Below are 25,861 nucleotides of genomic sequence, written 5' to 3' on the forward strand. Positions count from 1 at the left end.
CAGCCCTCTGTGGAGAAAAGTGGTTCGCGACTATTTAGAAAAACTGGACGAGTACAAGTCCATGGGGCCGAATGTGTTGCATCCGAGTGTGCTAAAGGAGTTGGAGGATGTGATTGCAGAGCCATTGGCCATTATCTTTGAAAACTCATGGCGATCGGGGGAAGTCCCGGAAGACTAGAAAAAGGCTAATGTAGTGCCCATCTTTAAAAAAGGGAAGGAGGAACTACAGGCCAGTCAGCCTCACCTCGGTCCCTGGGAAAAAAAAACATGAAGCAGGTCCTCAAGGAATCAATTCTGAAGCACTTACACGAGAGGAAAGTGATCAGGAACAGTCAGCATGAATTCACCAAGGGCAAGTCATGCCTGACTAATCTAATTGCCTTCTGTGATGAGAAAACTGGTTCTGTGGATGAAGGGAAAGCAGTGGACGTGTTGTTCCTTGACTTTAGCAAAGCTTTTGACACGGTCTCCCACAGTATTCTTGCCAGCAAGTTAAAGAAGTGTGGGCTGGATGAATGGACTATAAGGTGGATAGAAAGCTGGCTAGATTGTCGGGCTCAACGGGTAGAGATCAATGGCTCCATGTCTAGTTGGCAGCCGGTATCAAGTGGAGTGCCCCAAGGGTCAGTCCTGGGGCCGGTTTTGTTCAATATCTTCATAAATGATCTGGAGGATGGTGTGGATTGCACCCTCAGCAAGTCTGCAGATGACACTAAACTGGGAGGAGAGGTAGATATGCTAGAGGGTAGGGATAGGATACAGAGGGACCTAGACAAGAGGATTGGCCCAAAAGAAATCTGATGAGGTTCAACAAGGACAAGTGCAGAGTCCTGCACTTAGGACGGAAGAATCCCATGCACCGCTACAGATTAGGGACCAAAAGTCTCGGCAGTAGTTCTGCAGAAAAGGACCTAGGGGTTACAGTGGACGAGAAGCTGGATAGGACTCAACAGTGCCCTTGTTGCCAAGAAGGCCAATGGCATTTTGGGATGTATAAGTAGGGGCATTGCCAGCAGATCGAGGGACGTGATCGTTCCCCTCTATTCGACATTGGTGAGGCCTCATCTGGAGTACTGTGTCCAGTTTTGGGCCTCACACTACAAGAAGGATGTGGAAAAATTGGAAAGAGTCCAGCGGAGGGCAACAAAAATGATTAGGGGATTGGAACACATGAGTTATGAGGAGAGGCTGAGGGAACTGGGGATGTTTAGTCTACGGAAGAGAAGAATGAGGGGGGATTTGATAGCTGCTTTCAACTACCTGAAAGGGGTTCCAAAGAGGATGGCTCTAGACTGTTCTCAGTGTTAGCAGATGACAGAACAAGGAGTAATGGTCTCAAGTTGCAGTGGGGAAGATTTAGGTTGGATATTGGGAAAAACTTTCACTAGGGGGGTGGTGAAACACTGGAATGCGTTACCTAGCGAGGTGGTGGAATCTCCTTCCTTAGAAGTTTCTAAGGTCAGGCTTGACAAAGCCCTGGGTGGGATGATTTAATTGGGGATCGGTCCTGCTTTGAGCAGGGGGTTGGACTAGATGACCTCCTGAGGTCCCTTCCAACCCTGATATTCTATGATTCTCTCTCTGAGCTGGGATGCAGAATCTTCCCTTGCTATTGAGGCAGACATCCAGAGATATAAGGCAGCAGGTATGGTGGTTCTCTGGGCCACCTGCAGAAGATCTAGACACCAGTGCCGATGAGGCCACATTGTGGCAATTAATATGATGTTGACAGTCTGACCTGATTTTCTTATGACCTCAAGGATCAAGAGAATGGAATGGAAGACATAGAAGATGTTGACTCCAGCCCACCAGAAACACATCCTTAAGAAGGTTTTTGCCTGAGTGCTCTTGTGCGATACACTTGGCATCTGGTCTTTTGTTCAGTCACAAATATATCTATTATTGGTTGGGCCCATCTGTGAAATAGCACACTGGCTGCTGGATTCAAGGACTGCTTGTATGGATGATCCTGAGACTTCCTGCTAAGCAAGTCTGCCCACACATTCACCTCGCCTGCAAGGCAAAGAGCTACTGGGTGGCTTTGGATGCACCACAGCCAAAGATATTTGTGGAAGCAAGAAGAGAGCTACAAATACACAGTACTCCTCCCTATCTGCTCCTGTGTTACATGACAGTGGTATGGTCTGTAAGCACACATACCACACACTGTTGCAGAGATAGCCGAAAGGCTTTGAGGACCCACCAAGTTGACTTAAGTTCCAGTACCTTGATAAGGGGTATAGACTCAAGTGTTTTCCAGCCTATGTCCTTGGCAGTCTTTGTAATGCACACCCCAGACCAGACTGGAGGCACTGGTGAGGATTATGATAAGAGAGAGGAGAGCAAAAGGTATCCCCTGGAGGACATGGTCCTTGTGAATTATTTGTATTGCAGCAGTGCCTGTTCCCACTAATGAAGCTATTGGAACACTTGAGAAGGAACAGTCTCCTTTGAAGACCGAACATTTGGCATGGCCAGTGGTGTAAAAGTCTCATGTTCAGACAAGCAAAGGGTGTGAGAGAGTGATGAAACCATCAGGCCTAATAGTGTTGGGGGTGGGAGTGGGGGGGAGGAAATCACGTAGTACATACTGGTTATTCCCTGAGAATTGCCAGAGGGTCTTGAATTTGAAAACTTTCTTGTGGAAGAAAGACTGGCCTGAGTGGAGTCCAAGACTGTTCTGATTAAAATGATTCTTTGTACAGGTTGAAGTGTCAATTTCTTCCAGTTAACAGTCCCAAAATGACTGGAAGAAGTTGCACATGTAATGATCTCTGAGGAGAGGTCCTTCAGTGAGTTAGCCCTCAGGAGCCAGTCATCAAAAATATGGGTAGACAAATATTCCTTCATGTCTGAGATGTGCACCAGCCACTGTGAGGCACTTGTTGGGGCTGTAGACAAGTCAAAATTGGTAGCATACTTGATGTAAGCATGTTTGATTGCCAGATAAAAGCAGGCATTCTTTAAATTGTGAGCTGCACACCTATCCACTGGTATAAGGAAGAGATGTCCCCTAGAGAGCATCCTGAACTTGAATGCTTTTATATATCTATTCTGAATTCTGAGGTCAAGAATCTCAGAAAGTTGCTCTTGTTGGGGGATCAGGAAATAGGATTTTATTCTCACTTTCCCTGAGTTTTCCTGCAGGCACTGTTCACAGTGTCCCACCTCTCTGACTCACTTCTTGAAAAAGGAAATCCACTTCTTCCACCAGGATGCTCTTATAGGATGGGTGTTTGAAGAGAAAGGTGAGGGTGGCAAGATGGTCATGTGTGAAACTAGACGGAATCTGTCACAAATGGTGTCCAGTAACCAGCAATCAGAAGTAATCATGCAACAGGTGCTGCAGAAAGACAAAGTCCGAAAGTGTGAATGTATGGAGAGGAGATGTAGACTGGAGACATGGTACATGACTCAAACAGACAGTCAAAATTGCTTTTTAGAAGCGGATGTTGAGGGGTGTGACAATGCACAGGGAGGAAGCCTACTTTTATACTGCTGAGGTTATTTGCCAGTAGCAGGTTTAAGAGGTGGCTGATATCACTTCTGGGGATGTATCCCTTGGTGTTGCCTGGGAGCTTGTCTTTGGAAGCAAAATGACAGGCAGAAAAACCTCAGAGTTGAGGAAGAGAACTGCGTTAATTGCAGGGAGTGGAGAGTGGCCATGATCATCTCTAGGTCTTCATCATTTTGTCCCTAAAAAGGGCAGTGCCCTCAAAAGGGAATTGCCCAATCCCACCCCAGGATCCAGGTAAAAGACCAGAAGCACCTCCCAAGAGCCATTCCTGTGGCCATTTTTCTTGCACTAGCATCTAAGGCAACCCAGGCTGCTCTTCAAGAGCATCAAGCAAGTATATGACTATTTGTGACCAGAGTCTTGGCCACTTCCTTCTGTTCCTTGAACAAGGATTCAAGGCTGGGGCTTATGGCATCAAACAAACCATAACTGTAGTGGGATATCACAGCTTTATAGCTGGCCACTTGAAGGCCTACTGAACCACGTAAGTAAGCTCTCCTGCCAAAACATCCAAATTTCATCTCTCTCTCTGACAGAGTGTTGCCCTTAAGTGTCCGATGTCTTGTTCCCCTTAAGTCTCCTTTATTACAGATACAATCATGGAGTTTGCCAAAGGAGGCTGCAGCAGGAACTGGTGTCTTTTAGGGTATATCCTATCACTATCTTGGATACAGGCAGGGCCAAAATATTTTTTAAAGACATATTTTTGGCTGGACTGAGAAGGCTGAAGCCAGTAGGCAGAGGCAGTTTCTCCCCGATCTGCACCTGTAATATGTTGAACAGGGGGAATCACAGGGATTTCTCCAGTGCTGTGACCCCTTGCTTGCAGCTAGCTGGAGAAGTATTTGCGATTGCCCAATAGTTTCTGAAACATTTATTAGTCAGAAGGGAAAAGAGATGAAGCACTTATCTTGTCCTCTGATGAGGTGCCACTTGTATGTTTCTCTAAAGGGGATTTATATGGTTCCTAGGAAGAAACCTCATTGTATTTCTCAGATGAAAGACAGAATACGTGCAGATCTGAGGAATCTGTTGAAAGCAAGGAAGATTGCATTGACACCAAGTGAGGAATAGAGATGCTGGTAAAAGCACTGATGCTAGAGGAGGAGATCGTGCTGAAAGGAGTATTGGCACGGATGTCAGTGTGAAGGTCTATGCCAGAGTTGATCTTGCAGCCTCCAGCAGGTCTTTCATGGAGTCCCATATGTAAGGCCACAAGATGAGGTGAAGACTGTCTGGATCTAAGGCAAGGGAAGGGGACCAGAATCTTGAGGTCAAATTGGGGGACCCTCCGGTTTTATTTCTGAAAGAGTCCAAGGTACCCTGCAGCAGTTCCAGATTGAGACTGGAGAAGTCAGCGAAGTCAGGCAGCAAACCATGTGATGTGGTGGCTAGTAGCCTCCATGGTGCATTCCCCACTCAGGCATGGAGAGATCAAAGTTTTATCAGGACCTGCAGCAATGAGGAGTCCAGTTGGTGCTGAGATGTCTAGCTCTAGCGGCACGTGGAGAAGAGGTGACAGTTTAAGTACTGTTTAAGTGTCTTCCAGGCCCTCATGAGTCAAGAGAGAGCACTTCCTCCTTTTCTTCTGTTTATGTCTCTCTTGTAGGGAGATGTGCTTCCTCTTCTCCTTCCTTTTAGCCAGATGGGCCTCTGAGTGGATCTCAGTGCCAAGATAGGGACAATGGAGGATAGGTTTGGTGTTAGAGCAGAGGACAGTAGTGCTGAGTGAGGGTAGGCAGCAAAATGTAGGAGCTGCCTGCATCACCACCAATGCTACTGGGACCTGAATAGATGGTGCTGATTTGGTCTTCGATGTCACTTTTAGTTTAGCCTGGTTTGGGACCTGACAGGTTCCCAAGACATGGGAAGGGTGTCTACACTGAACTGTCCTATGCTACTCTAAACTAACAATTTTCTTGTAAACATCAAGCTAGACTAAGGGAAGTTCTAGCCTGAGGAAATGAAAGCACGTTCAGTTTGCTCTCTGTAGTTGCAGCAAATGAACAGAGGTGGGTGGGAGCTGGCTGACCTCCTTTATACAAAGTAGGGCAATGAAGTCATCCTCACACGAGATCTTCTGAGCACCCTACAACAGACACTGCTATTTGAGGCAGTTCCACAGCAAAGTGAGAATTCACAGTGGCCCTCAAGCAAGAAATCAACTGTTGCTTGTCTTTCTAGCTACTCTAATTGCATTTGAGCACATAACTATCACTGAAAAGCCCAGACTTAATTTCTGCCTCTGATTAAAGTACTAACCAACATTACATTCAAAAGAGGCTTTGCATGACGTATGCCAAGCAACACACTTCTCTTGGGTCCAATTTCCTTCTCCTTCCCTCTGGCTATGACTCACTTCAGTTCTCTTTGCTCCACTCTTTCTCAAGCCTTCTGGCCACCTTCCTCTATGAATAGCAGCTCAATATTGCTGGGCCTGATATGACTCAGCCTACACCCAGACCGCCACTATTGTCCTTGTCCTACAGGCAAAAAGCCCTGCATTTTTACTTGCCTGGATAGCACTTCACTTATCTGGGGCATCCAGGCAATAGGATTTCCCTCAGCCTGTTTCCTCCCTTAATTGTCTGATATTCAGTGAATTCCTCATGAGTTTACTGCTTCTGGTATACATAAAGAATTTCCAGCTATTTGTTTTTATATCTAACTTCTCTTCAGATACCCTCTTAGGATAGGTCTACCCTACAAGCGCTATAGCAGAACTACAGCATGGACACTTGCTACAGGCACAGAAGGGTTTTTTCTGTCACAGTAGTTAATCCATCCCCTTGAAAGGCAGTTAGCTAGGTCAATGGAGAAATTCTTCCATTGACCTAGAAGTGTATATACCGAGGCTTAGGCTGATTCGAGGGTGTGAATTTTTCACACCCCGTGAGCAACATAGTTAGACTGACTTAAGTTTTAGGTGTAGACTAGGCCATAGCCTAATTTCCATCTAAGATTTTATCTGGAGTGAGTTAATGCTTCTATTTACTTCACTTCGACTGGATGTCCAGTTTCTGAAGTTTGGGTTAAATAAGCTATTGAATCTTGCTTCTAAGCCATACTGGCTTATCACCAGTACTCCTTATGTACTTATTTCAATAACAAAACATTTAAAGTTAATGAAAACAAGGTGATTAGGTTCTCCTCCAAAAAACAAACGTTCCTCTGAAGTGTTGGAAACCCAAACATACCAGCATTTTGCCAGAACAGGAGACGCAGTCAAACAAAACTAGTCTAATTTCACGAACAAAGCTGAGCGAAGTATGATAAAGTGAACTAGTGATCAATAAGGAAGTCAATTTGATTTTTAAAATCTCTGGTTTTAATTATCTATGGGATAGTAAGGCAAATAATTAATTTTAAGATACAGTGTACCTTTGTTCTTCTGATGCAATGATGCCTGTGAATGGCTATAAAAATTAATACAATAATAGTTTCTTGGGTGCCTGAAATCATTTGTGTCTTTTGGATTCATACCATGCACACAGCAGAAAGTAAAAAGTATGTTCCCCTCACTCTCCTTAGAAATAAGTACACCGGACCCTCGCTAGAACGCACGCATATATAGCGCGAATTTGCATATAACACGGTCACGGCCATGGATCCCAAATTTAATTATTTTAATTACAGGTTTCAGAGTAACAGCCGTGTTAGTCTGTATTCGCAAAAAGAAAAGGAGTACTTGTGGCACCTTAGAGACTAACCAATTTATTTGAGCATGAGCTTTCGTGAGCTACAGCTCACTTCATCCGATGTAGCTCACGAAAGCTCATGCTCAAATAAATTGGTTAGTCTCTAAGGTGCCACAAGTACTCCTATTATTTTAATTGCAATTCATTTTAATGCAGTCCCCGCATGGATCCCAAATCCGACGTTCTAGCTAGGGTCCGGTGTACTGCCTCACATCTTTATTCCTGTTTAAATGAGATTTACTCACAGCTTCAGAGTTATCGATGAAAGGGTCTGTTTCATCATAGCCATAACCTATATCAATCAGATCCTGCAAGCGATCCTTTCGATGCTTGTGAAACTTCCCACCCTGCAAAGAAAACAAAACTGTGGTAAGCCAGTCTGGGAATCACACTGTTCTGGTATCAAATGAAGTCTGTGACATAGAAACAAGAATCCTGGAAGGATGGCTCAATTTAGGAGACTACTAATCGGATAAGAGTTTTTCACCTCTTCGACACCTAGGACAACTCTGAACTAGTGAATATAGAAACCAAAAAGCCATTAATATCCAATGGCTATATTTTAAACTTATCACCAACTAATTTTTTTGCATATGTGTAAATTCTTTATAACATCCACACCAGAAATCATGAGCAAAGCTGACATTCAAGTTGACCAAATGGCGGTTGACGCATGAAGGGACATATGAATCTTTAGCGCATCTGGCACATAAATATCTTGCGATGCCGGCTACAACAGTGCCATGTGAATGTCTGTTCTCACTTTCAGATGACACTGTAAACAAGAAGCGGGCAGCATTATCTCCTCTAAATGTAAAAAAATTGTTCAGCCAATTGCTCAAACAAGAAGTAGGACTGAGTTGACTTGTAGACCTTGATGTTTTACATAGTTTTTGTTTTATGAATGCAGGTTTTGTGGGTTTTTTTTTTTAAACAAATTCTACATTTGTAATTTCAACTTTCATGATAAAGAGATTGCACTACAGTATTTGTATTAGGTGAATTGAAAAATACTATTTCTTTTGTTTTTACAGTGCAAATATTTGTAAACAAAAATATAAAGTGAGCACTGTACACTTTGTATTCTGTGTTGTAATTGAAATCAATATATTTGAAAATGTAGAAAACATCCAAAAATATTTAAATAAATGGTATTCTATTAACAACAGCGCAATTAATCGAGGTTAATTTTTTTAATAGCTTGACAGCCCTCATCATAAAGTATTATAGCTGCAGGCAGACAAACAAATTTGAACAAGACCGAAGCCCTCTTCTCCCTCCATCCTCCCCCCCCCCTTTTTTTTTTTTAAGACAAGATGACTTGAGCATATCCCTTTCAATATGAAATGGCAACTATGGAAAAACTATACAAGGGCAAATTTAGCTTTTGGTTTGAGCTTTCTGGTTTTAATTTTGTAACACATTCCCCAACTCCTCCTTCATTCAAAGAGCAGGTCAAACTTGGAATAACTTCATGTCACCACACGTACAGAACATTTTTCAAAGTTCTGAAAGGAAAATTAATTCTCTTTAAAGACGTACAAGGTATTCCTACAGGATTCTCACTCTTGGGTCTCCAATATAAATCATGCAGGAAAGTCCGCTAATTCTTACATTTTTGGCCTTCTGAGGCACCTCTAAGATGGCTCAAGAGCAATGTCCTTCTAAGCATGCTTCATCCCCATGTATTTCACTGGATCCAACAGTTCAACACTTCAACAGTTCCTTTCAAGAGTGGCAAACAAGACCTCCCTAAAGTTGAATTATATACAAAACACTGATTTTATATATCTATATAGCTCCCATTACTCTAGTATCTGAGCGCTTCACAATCTTTAATATATTTATATTCACAAAACATCGGATGTAGGGAAGTATTAACACCATTTTATGGAGGGGAAACTGAGGCACAAAGGAACTAAATGATTCACCTATGGTTACACAAGAAGTCTGTGGCAGAGCATGGAACAGAACTCCGGTCTCCAGATTAAATATTTGTATTTGATACATGTAGTCAACCATTTTCTTCCCTAAAACACTCTCATGGAAGAATTCTTCTTTTGGAAAGGAAGCAGATTGAGGCATGTCCTAATAATGATAAACTAAACATCTCCCTTGACAGTATGAACTGAAGCAAGACCAAAAGATAAACATATGGAGCAGGGCTTCAATGACTACTTTGTGTGTCCCCATAATTTAAATATCTTTTTATAGCAGAAAATAGAAGCTGCCTTGATTAAGGACTAACAGAACCCTGACATTTTCCTTAAGACCCAGGCCAGCTATATCACTGCCCTGAGAAATGCCATCAGGCAGTAATTTTAATATGGTCCTCTAGCAATATTACCAGGGAAAGATGTCCAAAAAAAGTTGAATAGTGCTTCTAGGGATCGTCATCTTCTCAAAGTAAAACCTTAATGGTTTTTCAGTATGAAAGGATGGGGCTGTTCTCCAGCCAATTGAGGATGCAGGCATGGGAAAGTGTAAACAAACGTAACAGAAAGCTTGAGTGGAATAAAACAAAACTAGGGAGCAGTAAATTACACTCAAACAAGTGAAGACATTTGAACTGTCTGTGATTGCAATTAGAGTGCTTCTCGTGGGCATGCTTGCACTCTGCTGCAGATAGTTTGCAGTCACAACTGTAAGACCCACTTGTAGACACCACCTGAGATATTGGAGTCTGAGACCTGCTTGTGGATACCAGATGAACCCAGGTGCACCGGGTTTGGACTTAAGTTGTCACAAAGTAGATTCTTGGGTTGGAATGAAGTGAAGTGTCCTAACACTGAGCCACTAAACAAAATTCTTAGCACACCAAGACTATTATTGGTGCTGGCCATCCAAACTTTAAAAAAAATTGTTTGGCCAAAAAAACCCAAACATTAAAGCTTTCACCTTTTCACATGCAAATTTAGCATCTGTACCTGTACGAATTAAGACAAGATGTAGCAATATACTACAATCTGCTGCATTTCAAAAATAAAGTAACAACGTCAAAGAAAATCCCTAGTCAAATCAAAGCCATTCACTGAAAAAGTCAAAAATTACAGCCATTTCAGCTAATTCAATCTAATATATACACATCACTCAAGGTATTGGCTATGTCTCTCAAAGTTATTCAAGAGACACCACCTACCAATGTGGAAATAAAGGTGGTGCTTTTAAGATGCAGAGAGACTGCACTTAGATTTCTAAGTTTCAGAATCAGAAGCCTATACAGTTTTAGCTGCAGATATCAGTGGCAGTTGAAGAGGATGGACCAAGTACCTTTCAGCTCATTACTTTTTTTCCATAGTAAAGTATGCACTGTGTAATTGTGTCTTTTCATATTAAATGTGATGTGCAGAAAACCATGTATTGAATTATTCTGAACACAAAAAGACAATGAAAATACTTCATTGCACAATATGCACTCAAAACTTAATGCGTTGAACTGTGCCTGATGATTCCATCCTTCTAAGTGACTTAAGCCTCTACATCCAAAAGAAAGAATAAGGTTCTGGGTCCACTCTCCCTCCTAGCATCTGTAATCTATGTGGTGTTGAAAGCTCAGCGTGATCTTAGAAGAATTACATGGATTGGTCATTTAGGTAGTAATGTGAATCACAGACCATAGACTTGATTTAGCCAGGGAAGGGAAGTGGCTGCATGGATCAAGTGGAGAATGGGGCCCATTCAGAGCACACTTTTTGTGTTGAAGTCTAACATTTGCGGGAGTCAATCCACCTAGAAAATTCTGCCTGATCAAATGAGCAGCTATGTAAAGGTGTCCCTGTTCAAATGCTCATAGTATGCATCTACTTTTATGGAAAAATTTTCTACTGGCATGCTTTTTTCCTTCTTCTTCATTTGGTTCAATGAGACTTATGCCTGATTTTTATTTATTTATATATATATTACACACACAGGTCTGCTTGAAAACTAGCCTACGCATAAGGTTCTGATGCTGGCTATTTACCAGCTGAATCAACTGAGTGTTCCGGCGAAACACAGCATCTAGATGAGTGATTCCCAAACTTTTTCTGTCACCCTTTCCCTGCCACACCAGTAATGGAATCTATCAGAGCAATGGTTTGGGGCCAAGCCACAGTTCAGGGCCAGGATCGCAGACCAGCGCTAGAGCAGAGCTGGGGGCAGAGCAGGGCTGGGTGGTACTCCCTCCCTGAACACTATGGGGGCTGGCCCAGGCCCCGCTGTGCCTCCCTGAACATTCCTTCATGCCCCCTAGGGGCATTCTCAATATATACAAACATTAACCAGTTTAATTTTCCAAAAATAGTTAGTTTTTAAATCTCTACAACCAGAAAATAGAGACTAAGTTTTCAGAAAAAAGTTCTACTTCACTGAGTTAACATTTTTTTTTTTAAAGTTACAAGGGCAATGGGAGGTAAAAACTGAACTTAGGATAGGAGTTTAGTTGCACCTTTAAATACGAAGAAATTGTCTCTCCACAATATTTCAAGACATCATCAAGGAAATGCATTTCATAACATAATTATATACTGTATAAAAATATTGGTTTTAACAGTTTAAATTTTTCTCAAATTTAGTAAGTGCCATCTTGCTCTTTTATTATTGGAGAGGGTAAACAATAGCTTTCAACTGCCTTTTTCTATACCAGACATTTTATGTACCTACGTCATCTCTCCTCATTAGCAATCTCATCCCCCATAACACATCTAAGGTATTGTACCTAAAAACAATTATCTCTGCATAATATATTGATATCAGACTGAATGTTTCTTATCCTATTAAGGAAACTTGCCTTTTTGATAGGAAAAATTCCAGAGAAGTCAGAAAAATCAGTTTACATAGGGACATTAATACCAAAAGTCTTTTTTCTAATGAAAGGCACCACACTGACAGCTCTGGATATTGAAGTCTTCTAAATACAATTAAGTTATTTTTATTGCCAGCTCATAATTTATCATCTAAGACTATCCATGTGAATTTAAGGAGCTGGCTGGGTGTGGTGTTAGATAACATCTCTTGGTTTCTACTTTGGCATTTATTAGTGGAAGCTTGTTTCAGGGTGGACTATCTAAAAGAAAATCAAAACAATTAAAATAAATTAATCATGATTTAAATTACCGAGCAGGGAACATTGATTTAAGTAACCGATTTTAATCTTGCTTTGCATTTGTACGTTTTAGCTATTTTCCTAAAGAAAAAGTTGAGTCTCATTCATTGGTAACCATTTCAAACATGCTAATTTGCAACTAAATGTAGTTTTTACACTAAATTCAGTAATTTCTTACTAACCAGAAGGATATACTCTATACACATTTATTTAAGCAATTACATAGCTTAACATATATTTGAATTTGAATTTTTTAAACAAGTTAGTAGATGGTGATTTTTTTATTTACTATATGATTAATTTTTACTTATGATTTCTGTCAAGTTCTATTTGGATTGAAATTGGAAATCAAAGAAAAATGCACAACAGCATTTAGTTTATTTATTAAATATAATTACCTTAAAAAGGTGCTAGACACAAGAAACAAGTTTAATCAAAATAAGTTTTGCATTTAGAACTCACTGATTTATTAAACAAAGAAAATATCTGCAGTTAGTGAATTAAAGTAATTGTTTCTGGTCACCTTCAAGATTTTAGAATCAGCAGATCTCATCCTCTTATGCCTACTTTTTATTTACATTTGAAGAGGAAAACAAACTTTCCTGCTTTTTCATTCCCAACCAGTTTTTCAACTCTGAATGAACTACTCATTGAACTGAACTGAAATGAAAAATATTCTCTGCACTGGCAGTTACTGCTGTCAAACTCTGGTTCCAGGTGCTTGGCCCATGACTTCCCCAGTTCAGTGGTTTGACTTTCTTGAAAAATTTCAGCACCAAACATACTATTTAATGTTTTAAGTGATGTTAATAGATTATAGTAAATTTATGCCTTAACATATGTGAAATTATGACAACCTATTTAAAAAGTAAAAATTATTTTGATTTAAATTTTTAAAATCCTTTTTTTTAAAAAATCACTGATTTTTATCCACCCTGGCTTGTTTACATTACCATGCAGTGTTGTACAAATTACTCTCAGTACTATGTTAGTGCTTGTCCCTAGCAGCCTGCAAGTTTTTTGTGATGTGGCAGCTGCCTGATAAAACTCATTCAAGACTGACATTTCTATTATGCTTTCCAATAGAGGCATCCCAAAACAAGTATGGCTCTATCTTGCTGCATCTACGTTGGAGGTGGAATGCAGCAACTATTTAACAGTGCCCAATACTACTCCACAACAATTCAAGGAAAGAGAGAATACGGTATCAACACGGCTTACACAACCAGTGTTAGGAAAAAAGATTATGAGTAAGGCTATGATTCTGTCACAGAGGTCACAGATTTGGTGATTTTAAGAGATGTCCTCGAGTTCTTGAAAATTCCAATAACAGCATTAGAATTTATAAAAAATGAGAAATCACTTATTTCCTTTAACATCTGCAGTACAAGTGTTGAAAATAGCATTTTGCACACCATTGTTGCCGGGGCCAACATTAGCGAGTAACAAGCAGGGCACTACTGGGTAACAAGTTAAGTTACAGGCAGTGGGCTCAGGCTTTGGCTTCAGCCCAGAGCAGCAGGGTACAGGCTTCGTCTTTGAGAATCACGGAAAGCTCTGTTAGTAAATGACCATTTTACCCTCTAACAATTAATCTTGTCAGTAGATCTTGTCAAAATTATATAAGGTTTAATAGGCAATATAAAAAGCTTCTGTATTGATTTAGTGAAAACTGCATTAGTATGTGTACACTTCTGTGATTTACTGTTTATTGCCCATATCCTGTCTGTGACTTTTAATAAAAATACCCGTGGCAAAATCATGGTCTTAATCACGATAACCACAGTGGTCAGTACCTACATTTTTATCTTTCATCCAAAAAAATTGCACCATCAGAATTTCTGGGGGTTTTTGTTGATGAAGCAGCTGCCTGACAAAAGGCATTAAATAATGACTGACATCTGAAGACTTGGACAAGTGGACTGTGATGGTAGCGTGGGGAGAAAAATCCTCTTGCAGAGTGGTCTGCATCACTGGTACAAATAGAGAGAGAAGAGTACCATCTATTGTCACCATCCTTGTATTCTGCAGCACATATGTTTTTCCTCTGAGATTTCCCATCCAGTACTGAAGAGGTGCAATTGACTTCTTCCCTTGAGAGATCTACCATGAGTACAGACCACTGTATAAGAGGTGCAGGTATTTGCTTAGGGAACCCACCTAAGGATATGTTCCAAGGCACAGATAATATCTAGTTGAGTTTTTTTCATTAGCATAGTTATTAGTTATCAGACTGAAAGTGCGTCCATTACAACCTGAGCAAATTAAATAAGATGAGAAACCTGACTGATATAGTTATAAGAATCAGCTGCGAAGTCAAAGTAGCAACCATACCCAAAAAAACCTGAAAATGTTAGCAACTGATGTTGTTACTAATAAATGGAGTGTTACAGTAGCTCTGCTAAAATACTCACATATTTTGCCTCAAATTTCTTGGCCAGCATTTCCACCTCATACCGCTCACGTTGTTCATCATTAAATGGATCTTCTGAGTGGGCAGGTTTCTTCTGAGAGAAGAGAGGTAGAAATTACACTTCAGTTCATAACTCTTTTGCTGGCATATCTGAAATCAGGCATATTCCAAGGTACAGTATACCCATTTGCCCAAGTAATTATCCTACCTGGCAAGTCTCAGCATTTAGCAGAAATGGGAGAACTGTGGTTTGAGGAGCAACAAAAGGAACAATTACCTCCAAGAATTACAACTTCCTTATTGTTTATCAACATCTTTGTGATGTGATATTTTGGGATGATAAAAAGATGAACTTGGTATATTTTCAGCATGGAAGCAATGCAAAAGAACTATGACACTCAATAAAGCATAGCCAAAATGGAAAAGAGGGTAATTCCCTTTGCATTCTCTCACCATCTCCTCCTGGCTCCTCCGAACAATAAGGAGTCACAGTACATACTGTCCACATCCAGTTGTGAGCTGGAGCCAGTTTGCATGAAGCGGTTGTTAAATTTTGAAGCCGGTTTAGAACCAGTTGTTAAAGGGGTGGGCAAACTCCCTCCTGTCTGGCCCGCCTGAGCTCTCAGCTGGGGAGGCTCCCCTGAGAATCCCTTTTGAATTTTTACTCACCCGGCAGTGCTCTCGGTCTTCGGCGGCACTTCAGCGGCAGGCCCTTCACTCACTCCGGGTCTTTGGCAGCACATCCTTCAGTGCTGCCAAAGACCCCAAGCAAGTGAAGGACCTGCCGCCGAAGCGCCACCGAAGACCCGGAGCGACTGAAGGAACCAGTTCTTCAGCTTTTGGCAGCTCATCACTGTCCGCATCTGCTGCTATGGCAGCCACAGGGATGTTGCAAACTAGAGATTATGACTTCACTGTACAAATAAGCAGGAAAGAGGTACTGGTTTCAAAAAAGCCATTTTCACCCAGCTGTGGAGATACTGACATAAGGACGGGGCGGGTGGGGGAAGAGGAGAGGAGTGGAGACAAGAATATAAGGATTTTTGTTTGGGAGTAAGGGATAGCAAAGGAAGCCGGATTACTTTCCTCAGACAAGATTTCATCAATAGAATGGGGGAGTTGTAACAAAAAATACTAAAATGGTCCACAAAATGTTTTTTAGGGCTAATGCAATCATTAATGGATGCCAACTAATTTGACTGAGCCTGGCCTTTCTATCCTAGTTTTATTTTAGCACTTCAGGATAAGAAAATTAGTGACATTCTAAACTTACAGAAAGATAAGTGCCTTCTCTAATTAGGACATGGAAGACCAAACTAGGACCAAATAGCTGCAATTCTAGCACAACGAAGGATTGTGAACTGTTATCTTATTCAATGTGATAGGGCCACGGTGAAGTAGGTCTGCAAGGCCCACATTTCTAAAGTTCACAGGGCTTTTGAACCAATGCTTAGAGAAGAGGTAGAAGAAATTACTTATCTGGTATTGATACCATTCTGTAATGGTATCAAAAATTTACTGCAGGGCTAACTAAACTAAACCCCTTGGTCACTTTCATTCCTAAATGGAAAAATCATGATCTATACTTAAGTTAGAGAACATATCTTATACTTTAAATGTTACATGAAGACAAAACATTGGCAGCAGAGGTAACAACTTAACAAGCACAATCTTGCACTGGCATATCTCAGCCTTTTATTTCTAGGTTAATTTCCCTCCTGTTGGGACCCCTAAAAGCCACACTACATTGTAATATCACCTTTGTTAGTTAATACCTCAGACTTCTTAACATTTAAGGACAACTACTACTGCAACTTACCAAGACATCCTGCTAATCACACACAACAATCTTTCATACTTAGGGTTAGTACAGCACATCTTGTCAGCGCTAAACTAAAAGCCTTGACAAATTAATTTCTCCATCTATCCAGAGGAAAATCAGAGCAAGGGCTGCATATATTTCTTCCATGTAAACCCACCATCTGTTTCTTTCTCAGGGTGGGAAACCCATCTCTAGGCCAGAAAGAGGAATTCACTCTTCATGGCCATTACATTTTTGGACTCTTTGCTTAGTATGCCAACAAGGGGTCAATTATTATAGTGACATTTAAAAGTTATAACTTCCTTTGGAAATATGTATGAGAAAACTGAAATGCCCTTCCACTTCTTGCAGTAATCTTCTGTCTCTTGGGGATTCCTCTCAGGCTATTCCAATTCTATCAGACACCATAAGATGGAAAGGCGTATTCCCTATCTTGTTACGCAACACCAAACTTTCACTGGGAACAGTTACGGTGAAATTCAGCAACTCCTTATACACAAGTGGACAGCAAACAAAAGCTTTCAAAAACTAATCTTCCTTGTGCAATAGTAATGTGTAAAACTCAACAGTTTATATAAAGACCTTATTTTAAAATCTGATATATTGCTAAAAATTATTCTGAATTCTAAAAGATAAAACTACTACTTATAAAAAAAAAAGAGAGAGAGAAATACACTGCTAATAACAACGTTAATCTCTGCTGAAAAGGAAGAAACAGGCCCAAAGAGATTCTATTGAAAGAGCCATAAAGGATAAGGGTGTTAGTTCTTAAGCCTCATTTTAATAAGGATATTTTCCTCATTGCATTAACTGGCAAAATGTTAGTGTGGCTCTTCTAGATGACAAATATAATCAGTTCTGTTTTAACATCATGAAAGCCATTTCCCTGATATTTTAGTTTGCTTTGAAAAATTACATCTGTGATATATACAGAAAAGTGAGAAGTATCAGACTGAAAGACAGCAGGGCCAAAAGAGATTACTATCACCCCAAGGCCTATGGCCCCTGTATCTTGCAGGGCTACCCTCTTGTCTCATATCTCCTTGGTTTAAGTGAAAAATTCAATACTAGTAGCTATGGAGTCACAATTGCGCCTCTATAATATAACAACTGTTTTCCCCCTTTGTTGTTATCCTCATTTAACTGAGCAGACTTTCACTCCTGTCTTTACCTTAACACTTCTTTTTTAAGCCTCTACTGTTCAACAGTTTCAAAAGAGGAAGGTTTCAGAGTAGCAGCCGTGTTAATCTGTATCCGCAAAAAGAACAGGAGTACTCATGGCACCTTAGAGGCTAACAAATTTGAGCATAAGCTTTCATGAGCTACAGCCCACTTCATTGGATGCATAGAATGGAACATATAGTAAGAAGAGTGTTAAAGGAATTGGCGGATGTGATTGCAGAGCCATTGGCCATTATCTTTGAAAACTCATGGCGATCGGGGGAAGTCCCTGAAGACTGGAAAAAGGCTAATGTAGTGCCAATCCTTAAAAAAGGGAAGGAGGAGGATCCTGGGAACTACAGGCCGGTCAGCTTCACCTCAGTCCCTGGAAAAAAAACATGGAGCAGCTCCTCAAGGAATCAATTCTGAAGCACTTAGAGGAGAGGAAAGTGATCAAGAAGAGTCAGCATGGATTCACCAAGGGAAAGTCATGCCTGACTAATCTAATTGCCTTCTATGATGAGATAATTGGTTCTGTGGATGAGGGGAAAGCAGTGGACGTGTTATTCCTCGACTTTAGCAAAGCTTTTGACACGGTCTCCCACAGTATTCTTGCCAGCAAGTTAAAGAAGTATGGGCTCGATGGATGTACTACAAGGTGGGTAGAAAGTTGGCTAGATTGTCAGGCTCAACAGGTAGTGACCAATGGCTCCATGTCTAGTTGGCAGCCAGTATCTAGCGGAGTGTCCCAAGGGTCAGTCCTGGGGCCAGTTTTGTTTAATATCTTCATAAATGATCTGGAGGATGGTGTGGATTGCACCCTCAGCAAGTTTGCAGATGACACTAAACTGGGAGGAGAGGTAGATACGCTGGAGGGTAGAGATAGGATACAGAGGGACCTAGACAAATTGGAGGATTGGGCCAAAAGAAAGCTGATGAGGTTCAACAAGGACAAGTGCAGAGCCCTGCACTTAGGATGGAAGAATCCAATGCACAGCTACAGACTAGGGACCGAATGGCTCGGCAGCAGTTCTGCAGAAAAGGACCTAGGGATTACAGTGGACGAGAAGCTGGATAGGACTCAACAGTGTGCCTTTGTTGCCAAGAAGGCCAATGGCATTTTAGGGTGTATAAGTAGGGGCATTGCCAGCAGGTCGAGGGACGTGATCGTTGCCCTCTATTTGACACTGGTGGGGCCTCATCTGGAGTACTGTGTCCAGTTTTGGGCCCCACACTACAAGAAGGATGTGGAGAAATTGGAGAGAGTCCAGCAAAGGGCAACAAAAATGATTAGGGATCTGGAACACATGACTTATGAGAAGAGGCTGAGGGAACTGGGATTGTTTAGTCTACGGAAGAGAAGAATGAGGGGGGATTTGATAGCTGCTTTCAACTACCTGAAAGGGGGTTCCAAAGAGGATGGATCTAGACTATTCTCAGTGATAGCAGATGATAGGACAAGGAGTAATGGTCTCAAGTTGCAGTGGGGGAGATTTAGGTTGGATATTAGGAAAAACTTTTTCACTAAGAGGGTGGTGAAACACTTGAATGCGCTACCTAGGGAGGTGGTGGAATCCCCTTCCTTGGAAGTTTCTAAGGTCAGGCTTGACAAAGCCCTGGCTGGGATGATTTAGTTGGGATTGGTCCTGCTCTGGGCAGGGGGTTGGACTAGATGGCCTCCAGAGGTCCCTTCCAACTCTGTTATTCTATGATTCTAAGATATATATATATATACACACACACACACACACACACATATATATATAGAGAACATGAAAAGGTGGAGTAAGAGGCTAATTTATTGAGATGAGCTATTATCAGCAGGAAAAAAAATTCTGCTGATAAAACTCATCTTAATTAATTAGCCTCTTACTCCACCTTTTCATTCATTTTCTCTCTCTCTCTCTCTCTATATATATATAGAGAGAGAGAGAATCTTCTTACTATATGTTTCATTCTATGCATCTGATGAAGTGGGCTGTAGCCCACAAAAGCTTATGCTCAAATAAATTTGTTAGTCTCTAAGGTACCACAAGTATTCCTGTTCTTTTTCCAAAAGGATGGAGGTTCTTTATGGAAAAAATCTCACCATTTGATGGTTTCACACTGTTCAGGGGAGAGAAGACATCATGATCTATTATTATAAAGCAGGACTCTGCAGGGAATTGATAAACAGCACTGATTTCTAAGCGCATGTATAATTCTTGTCTTTTCCGATACCTAACGTGAAACATGTTCCTTTTCATCCCAGTGGTACTAAAATCCACTAACCTGCCAATATTTTTTAAACTAGTCTACATGTGAAAGTTTTACTGGTATAACTATCAGTGAGGGGCATTATTTTTTTAAACCATTATAGGTATACCAGTACTACCCCAGGGTGGACTCAGACTAGTATAGCTTATTCCCATTCCCTTAGAGGAACATCTATACTGATTTAATGCACCTTTAAACTAGTATATCCATATGCACACAGGCAGAAGTTTACACTTTAACTATACTGGCATAGTTAAAGCAATATAGTTATTTTAGTGTAGGCAAGACCCTTGTCAGCACAATCACTAACAATGGTCAAAACTCGGAATTCATACTCTCTTGCTTTCAAAGAGGGAAAAGAGATGTGGAAAGGAAGTATATGAGATTATCACCTACCAGCCAGATATGAATATTAGATGTTATCAGAATTAAGTATATTAAGACCTTCAGGAGAAACTGGGCTAAAGAAAAATTGGGAAGAAGTTAACCTCCACAAACTCTGAACATTTAACATCAATTTCCAACCCCCTCTCCCAACACTCCTTAATGTTCATACCAGAACAGTGAACAAAGATGATAACTGTAATATTCCATACAGCCCCATATGCAGTATACAGTTTTCCAGCAAAGTGCAGACCAGCCATTTAAGTAGCCTGAACTGGCACTGTATTCTCACAGTAGCTACAGGGAGGGATCTCACTTTGGAAAGCAGATCCCACAGAAATAATTAGGAATGAAGTTGTTTATTTTCTGTTATCCCTCTATATTTCAAGGAGAAAGTGATGCTATTCCTTCCAAACAGAGCAGAAGATCAAGGGGGGGGGGGGGGTGAGAAAGTAAGGTTGCAGTACCACCTTCTTGAAAGGCTTTGAAGGAGAGCCCGGGGCTTATCTACCCAATGCTCTGGTTTTCCAAGTCTAGTGGTGCTACAGACAACAGCATTTAAGCCTTTTGAAATCAATATATCCACCATAACCAGAATGATGTCAGCTACCCCCTTTCATCACCCCACCCCCCCAAAAAAGAGAAAACATACCCCAGAATTTTCTATATATTAAAAGAAAGAAAAGCAATAATTACAGGAGTCCTCTAGCGACTTCACTACGGCCAGAATATTATACCAAAAAATGCTCAGGTATTATGGTGATGGGCAGCACTCAAGAACTGATAAAAATAAGATAGCCCTAGAGTATCTACTTTAGCATTGCGCCACATGCTGGTCTCTAGTGAACAACAGGTGCTGCCTAGCTCCCATAAAGATGTATCCACAAGCTTTTTTGTAATCCACTCCCCAGTGCCAAAGGGGAAGCTTTTCTTGGGGAGTTCAGGGGCCTAGCCCACCAGTTGTGGGGTGTCCCCTCCAGAATTCAGGGTTTTTTCCCACTAGGTGAAGTTTTCAGCAGTTCTAACAATCCAAATAAGCCTGAGTCTACAGACACATGCCTCCAGTACTGCTACTGCTAACACTGTACTTTTGCCAAGCCAAGACCCTGGCACAGCTCTGACTCAGTTTCATCCTGATGGTCAAAACCTTGCAGACAACTGTGACCTGACAGGAGCTGTCAGTTTCACTCCGCAGCTGTTTGGAAGAGCTCACAACTGCTGGAAAGGAAACACTTGACCCACTCACAGGGCAGAAAGACCTGGGAGAGACATGTAGTAATAGCAAGGCCTCCCCCACGCACTGGGGCAGCATACTGGAGCCCAAGGAGGGGCTCGTGCCGCAGACACCAGCCAGCAAGTGCGGAGATGGAGCCCCGTCGTCCGCACAAGGCACACGGCAGAGGAGCAGGGCAACTGGGCTCCTCAGCAGCGCGCTGCCCGATCCATCTCCGGCGGGGCCCGCCCCCAGGCTAAAAGTCGCTCAGTAACAACCGCCTTATCTGCGCCGCCGGGGCCGAGAGGCTGCGGGCGCGGCCGGCTCTGAGCCGGGCGGGGAGAGTGAGCAGGCCCCGCTCCGAGGGCGGGGGGGGGGCCGTGCGGTGGGCACTGTGCGCAGGTCCCCGGGGCGGAGTTGGGGTCCCGTACCCGCGGTTCCCCGCACAGCAGCAGCTCGGGGTAGCTGAACTCCACGCAGCTCTCCTCGGTTGGGTCCTTCAGCACCACCTCCAGGCGGACCGTCTGGCGTGGCGGTGGCGCCTCCTGCGGCGGCGGCGGCTCCTGCCGGCTGCTCTCGCGCTGCTGCTGCTGGGGCTGTTGCTGCTGCGGCGGCGGCGGCTCCGGCCGTGGGGGCTCGCGCTGCTGCTCAGGCCGGCTGGTCTCACGCGGCGGTTCCGGCCGGGGGCTGGTCTCGCGCGGCAGCTGAACCTGTGGCTCCGCCCGGGAGAGCTCGTGCTGCTGGTCGGGCGGCGGCGGCACCCCCTCGCGCCCTAGCAATAGCTGCTGCTCCGGCTCGCGGCCCCCGGGCTCGCGCTCCAGGGACGGGCTCTCGCCCTCTCGTCGCCTCACGGGTGCCAGACTAATGAACGGCACCCGACGCGGCTCCGCCATCCTCCGACCCCCACCCCCCCGCTCACCGGCCCCCCGCCTCACCCGTACGGCGACACTCCCCCGCCGGCTCCTCCTCCCTCCCCCCCCGATCGGAGCTGCCCCCTACGTTCTCGCTGCTACCACCGCCGCCATTTTGGAGCCCCCCCACATAAATAGAAGCAGGCCGCTAAGCCGCGCATGCGCAAGATGACATGGGCCACGGGCGAACCGCCCCACGTCGCTGTTGTTATTGCTCATTGACTGCTACGTCACGGCAGCCCCAGCGCCCACACGCTGCTGCTGACGCCAGCTCCCGCCCACAGTTGCCTTGGAAATACGCACGCTGCCTGCGGTACGGCTCTTAAAGGGCCAGGAGCGCGGAGGTGACGGCGCGGGGGAGTCGCATAGAGCCGGCGGGACGGCGGGGGCGCCTCGGTGCGAGGCCTGCGTGGGGCACGGACCTTGGCCGCACCGTGACCCCCATGGCGGGGCTGCAGCGCGTAACGCTAGGCCCGGCTGCCGGGCGCGCCGCCAGAGGCGTCCCCTCACCCCCCCTTCCCCAGCGGGGCCCGTCAGGTGCGGGTGCGTGTGACGCGGCTGGTCCTGAGTCCTGACCCGCTTCACTCAGCTGCCCGGATTGGGCCTTCCTCACGGCGCCACCAGCGGAGGTCTCCCCCCGGGACCCAGCGAGCGCCGGCCCCGTTGGGGACTGCACACTTTGATTTAGTAAAATCCTTCTCCTGCTACAGGAGCGCCGGCCCCAGGCCTACCCCTTGCGCAAGCCGGCCAGGAGGGCTCAGCTGTCATCTTTGAAGGCAAAACAGGAAAGTATCCCGCTGTAGAGGAAAGGCAGGAGAGAATGAGACCAATATGGCTGCAGCAGGAGCTCTTTAATAACCGGAAAATCAAAAAAGAATCTTACAAAAAGTGGAAACCTGGACAGATTGCCAGGAGTACAAAAGACTAGCATGTGGATGTCGGGATAAAACAGAAAGGCTAAGACACAGCACAGAGTTACAGCTAGCATGGGACATAAAAAGTAATAAGAAGTGAGCCTAAACTACATTAGGAGAAAGAGGAAGGAAAGTGAAAGGCCTTACTTCACTGGAGAGGCCTGTGAATAATGGATGACGCCATCACTGAGAAGGCTGAGGTGTTTAATACCTTTTTTTCCCAGTCTTCACTGAAAAGGTTATGACTAGATGTTTAACACAATGTTAACAATAAGAGAAAAGGAACACAAACCAGAAGAGGAAAATAACAGGTTGAAATATTATGATAAATTAGATGTATTCAAATTGTCTGGGCCTGATGAAATCCACCTCAGATTTACTTAAGGAACTATGTGAACCAATCTTGGAACCATTAGTTATCTTCAAGATCTGACTGAGTACTCCTATCTTTCCCCTTTTTGTCCTCCCCTTTTGTAAATTAATAACAAAAGGAGAGGGTAAAAAGAGGGAAGATATGCCCACTTACGTTGCAAATTTAACACCAATAATTTGGGCTTGAATAGGGACTGGGAGTGGCTGGCTCATTACAAAAGCAGCTTTGCCTCTACTGGGATTGACACCTCCTCATCTGTTATTGGGAGTGGACTACATCCACCCTGATCGAATTGGCCCTGTCAACACTGGTTCTCCACTTGTGAGGTAACTCCCTTCTCTTCATGTGCCAGAATATTTATGTCCGCATCTGTAATTTTCACTCCATGCATCTGAAGAAGTGGGGTTTTTACCCACAAAAGCTTATGCTCAAATAAATCTGTTAGTCTTTAAGGTGCCACCAGACTCCTTGTTGTTAATGTTGAGAACATTAATCAAGGAACCAAAGGAGTGAAGAGAATGAATTCTTTCATTGGCTATATACCAGTGCTAGGATCCTGGGCAAAATAAGTAGACTTGGAATTCCTCATTTATGAGCCTAAGTTTGATATAGTTAATATTACTGAAACTTGATGACATGAGTTGCACAACTGGAATGTTAAAAATCAATAGCTATAACCTAGTTAGAGATCAAGTGGGCAAAAGGGGAACAGGAATGGCACTCCCTCAGGAAGGGCATTGCCTGGTTCTGAGTTACTGATAACTTGAAAGAAAATTATCTTAAATGCTTGGGGCTTGCTGTCCAAACAGATAAAGCACTCAATGGTACCTGCTACAGACTACCAATTCACACTAGGGAACAAGATGACTAACTCCTGATGAACCTCTCTATAGTGAGTAGGGGAAAAAGCTATGTGACCCTGGGTTACCAGTTTGAGTGTTAGCAGTCTCCTTTTGTCAGTGCTAAAACATCCTTGCATGAGGAACAAATTTTTAATAATTGGCTCTTCAATCTTGCAGAGAATGGTATAACAAGATCCAATGGCTGGAAGTTGAAGCTAGCCAAATTCAGAGTAAATTTTTTAACAGTGAGAGGAATTAACCATTGGAACAATTACCAAGGTTCATGGTGGATTCTCCATCACTGGCAATTTTTAAATCAAGATTGGATGTTTTTCTAAAAGGTCTGTTCTAGGAATTTTTTGGGGAAGTTCTATGGCTTGTACTATACATGAGGTCAGACAAGATTATCATAATGTTCCCTTCTGGCCTTGGAAGCTATGAAAACTCATGGAGCATGCATGAGAGCCTAGAGAACTGGAGAAGAGCAAACAAAATACCTGTCTTTAAAAAAGGAACAAAGAGGACCCAGGGAATTATAAACCAGTCAGCCTGTCTTTGATACCTCAGAAAGATACTGGAACAAATTGTAAACTAATCAATTTTGATAAGTACTTGTTAACATGGATTTATTAAGAACAAAGCATGCCAAACCTACTTAATTTCCTTCTTTGACAGGGTCAGTTGCCAAGTGGATGGGGGCCGGGGGAAAATACTATGTGTAAATATATTTTGATTTTAGTAGGGCTTTTGACACAATCTTACATGACAGTCTAATAAACAAACTAAGAAAATGTGGTCTAGATGAAATTACTATAAAGTGGGTGCAAAACTCGTTGCAAAACTGTACTCAGAGTACATAAACCTGGAAATCCTGGATGCCCCATCATCTCAGGCATTGGCATCCTGACGGCAGGATTGTCTGGCTATGTAGACTCCCTCCTCAGGCCATATGCTATCAGCACTCCTAGCTATATTTGAGACACCACTGACTTCCTGAGGAAACTACAATCCAGCGGTGATCTTCCTGAAAACACCATCCTGGCCACTATGGATGTAGAAGCCCTCTACACCAACATTCCACACAAAGATGACTACAAGCCATCAGGAACAGTAGCCCCGATAATGTCACGGCAAACCTGGTGGCTGCACTTTGTGATTTTGTCCTTACCCATAACTGTTTCACTTTTGGGGACAATGTATACCTTGAAGTCAACGGCACTGCTATGGGTACCTGCATGGCCCCACAGTATGCCAACATTTTTATGGCTGACTTA

General features: G+C 43.0%; 1 protein-coding gene and 1 long non-coding RNA gene across 4 annotated transcripts in view; one reads left to right on the forward strand and one right to left on the reverse strand.

Annotated features, from left to right (window-relative positions):
* UBN2 (ubinuclein 2) overlaps positions 1–22,456 on the reverse strand; it is a 106,484-nt gene extending 84,028 nt beyond the window's left edge. The window contains exons 1-3 of one of the 2 annotated variants that reach the window (XM_075124243.1): positions 21,979–22,456; positions 14,713–14,802; positions 7,461–7,562 (exon numbers count right to left, since the gene is read on the reverse strand). In XM_075124243.1, the coding sequence (XP_074980344.1) occupies positions 7,461–7,562; positions 14,713–14,802; positions 21,979–22,440 (654 nt within the window). In that variant the 5' untranslated portion in view covers positions 22,441–22,456. Of the gene's footprint in view, positions 1–7,460; positions 7,563–14,712; positions 14,806–21,978 lie in introns of both variants that reach the window. The other variant, XM_048835317.2, reaches the window with a different exon arrangement.
* Positions 22,457–22,637: 181 nt separating this feature from the next.
* Positions 22,638–25,861, forward strand: part of LOC142070542 (uncharacterized) — a 49,632-nt gene continuing 46,408 nt past the window's right edge. For both annotated transcript variants that reach the window (XR_012666396.1, XR_012666395.1), the window contains exon 1: positions 22,638–24,071. This is a non-coding gene — a long non-coding RNA (uncharacterized LOC142070542). The remainder of the gene's footprint in view (positions 24,072–25,861) is intronic.

Source organism: Caretta caretta, chromosome 1 (genome assembly GCF_965140235.1).
Source record: "Caretta caretta isolate rCarCar2 chromosome 1, rCarCar1.hap1, whole genome shotgun sequence".
NCBI classification, from domain to species: domain Eukaryota; kingdom Metazoa; phylum Chordata; order Testudines; family Cheloniidae; genus Caretta; species Caretta caretta.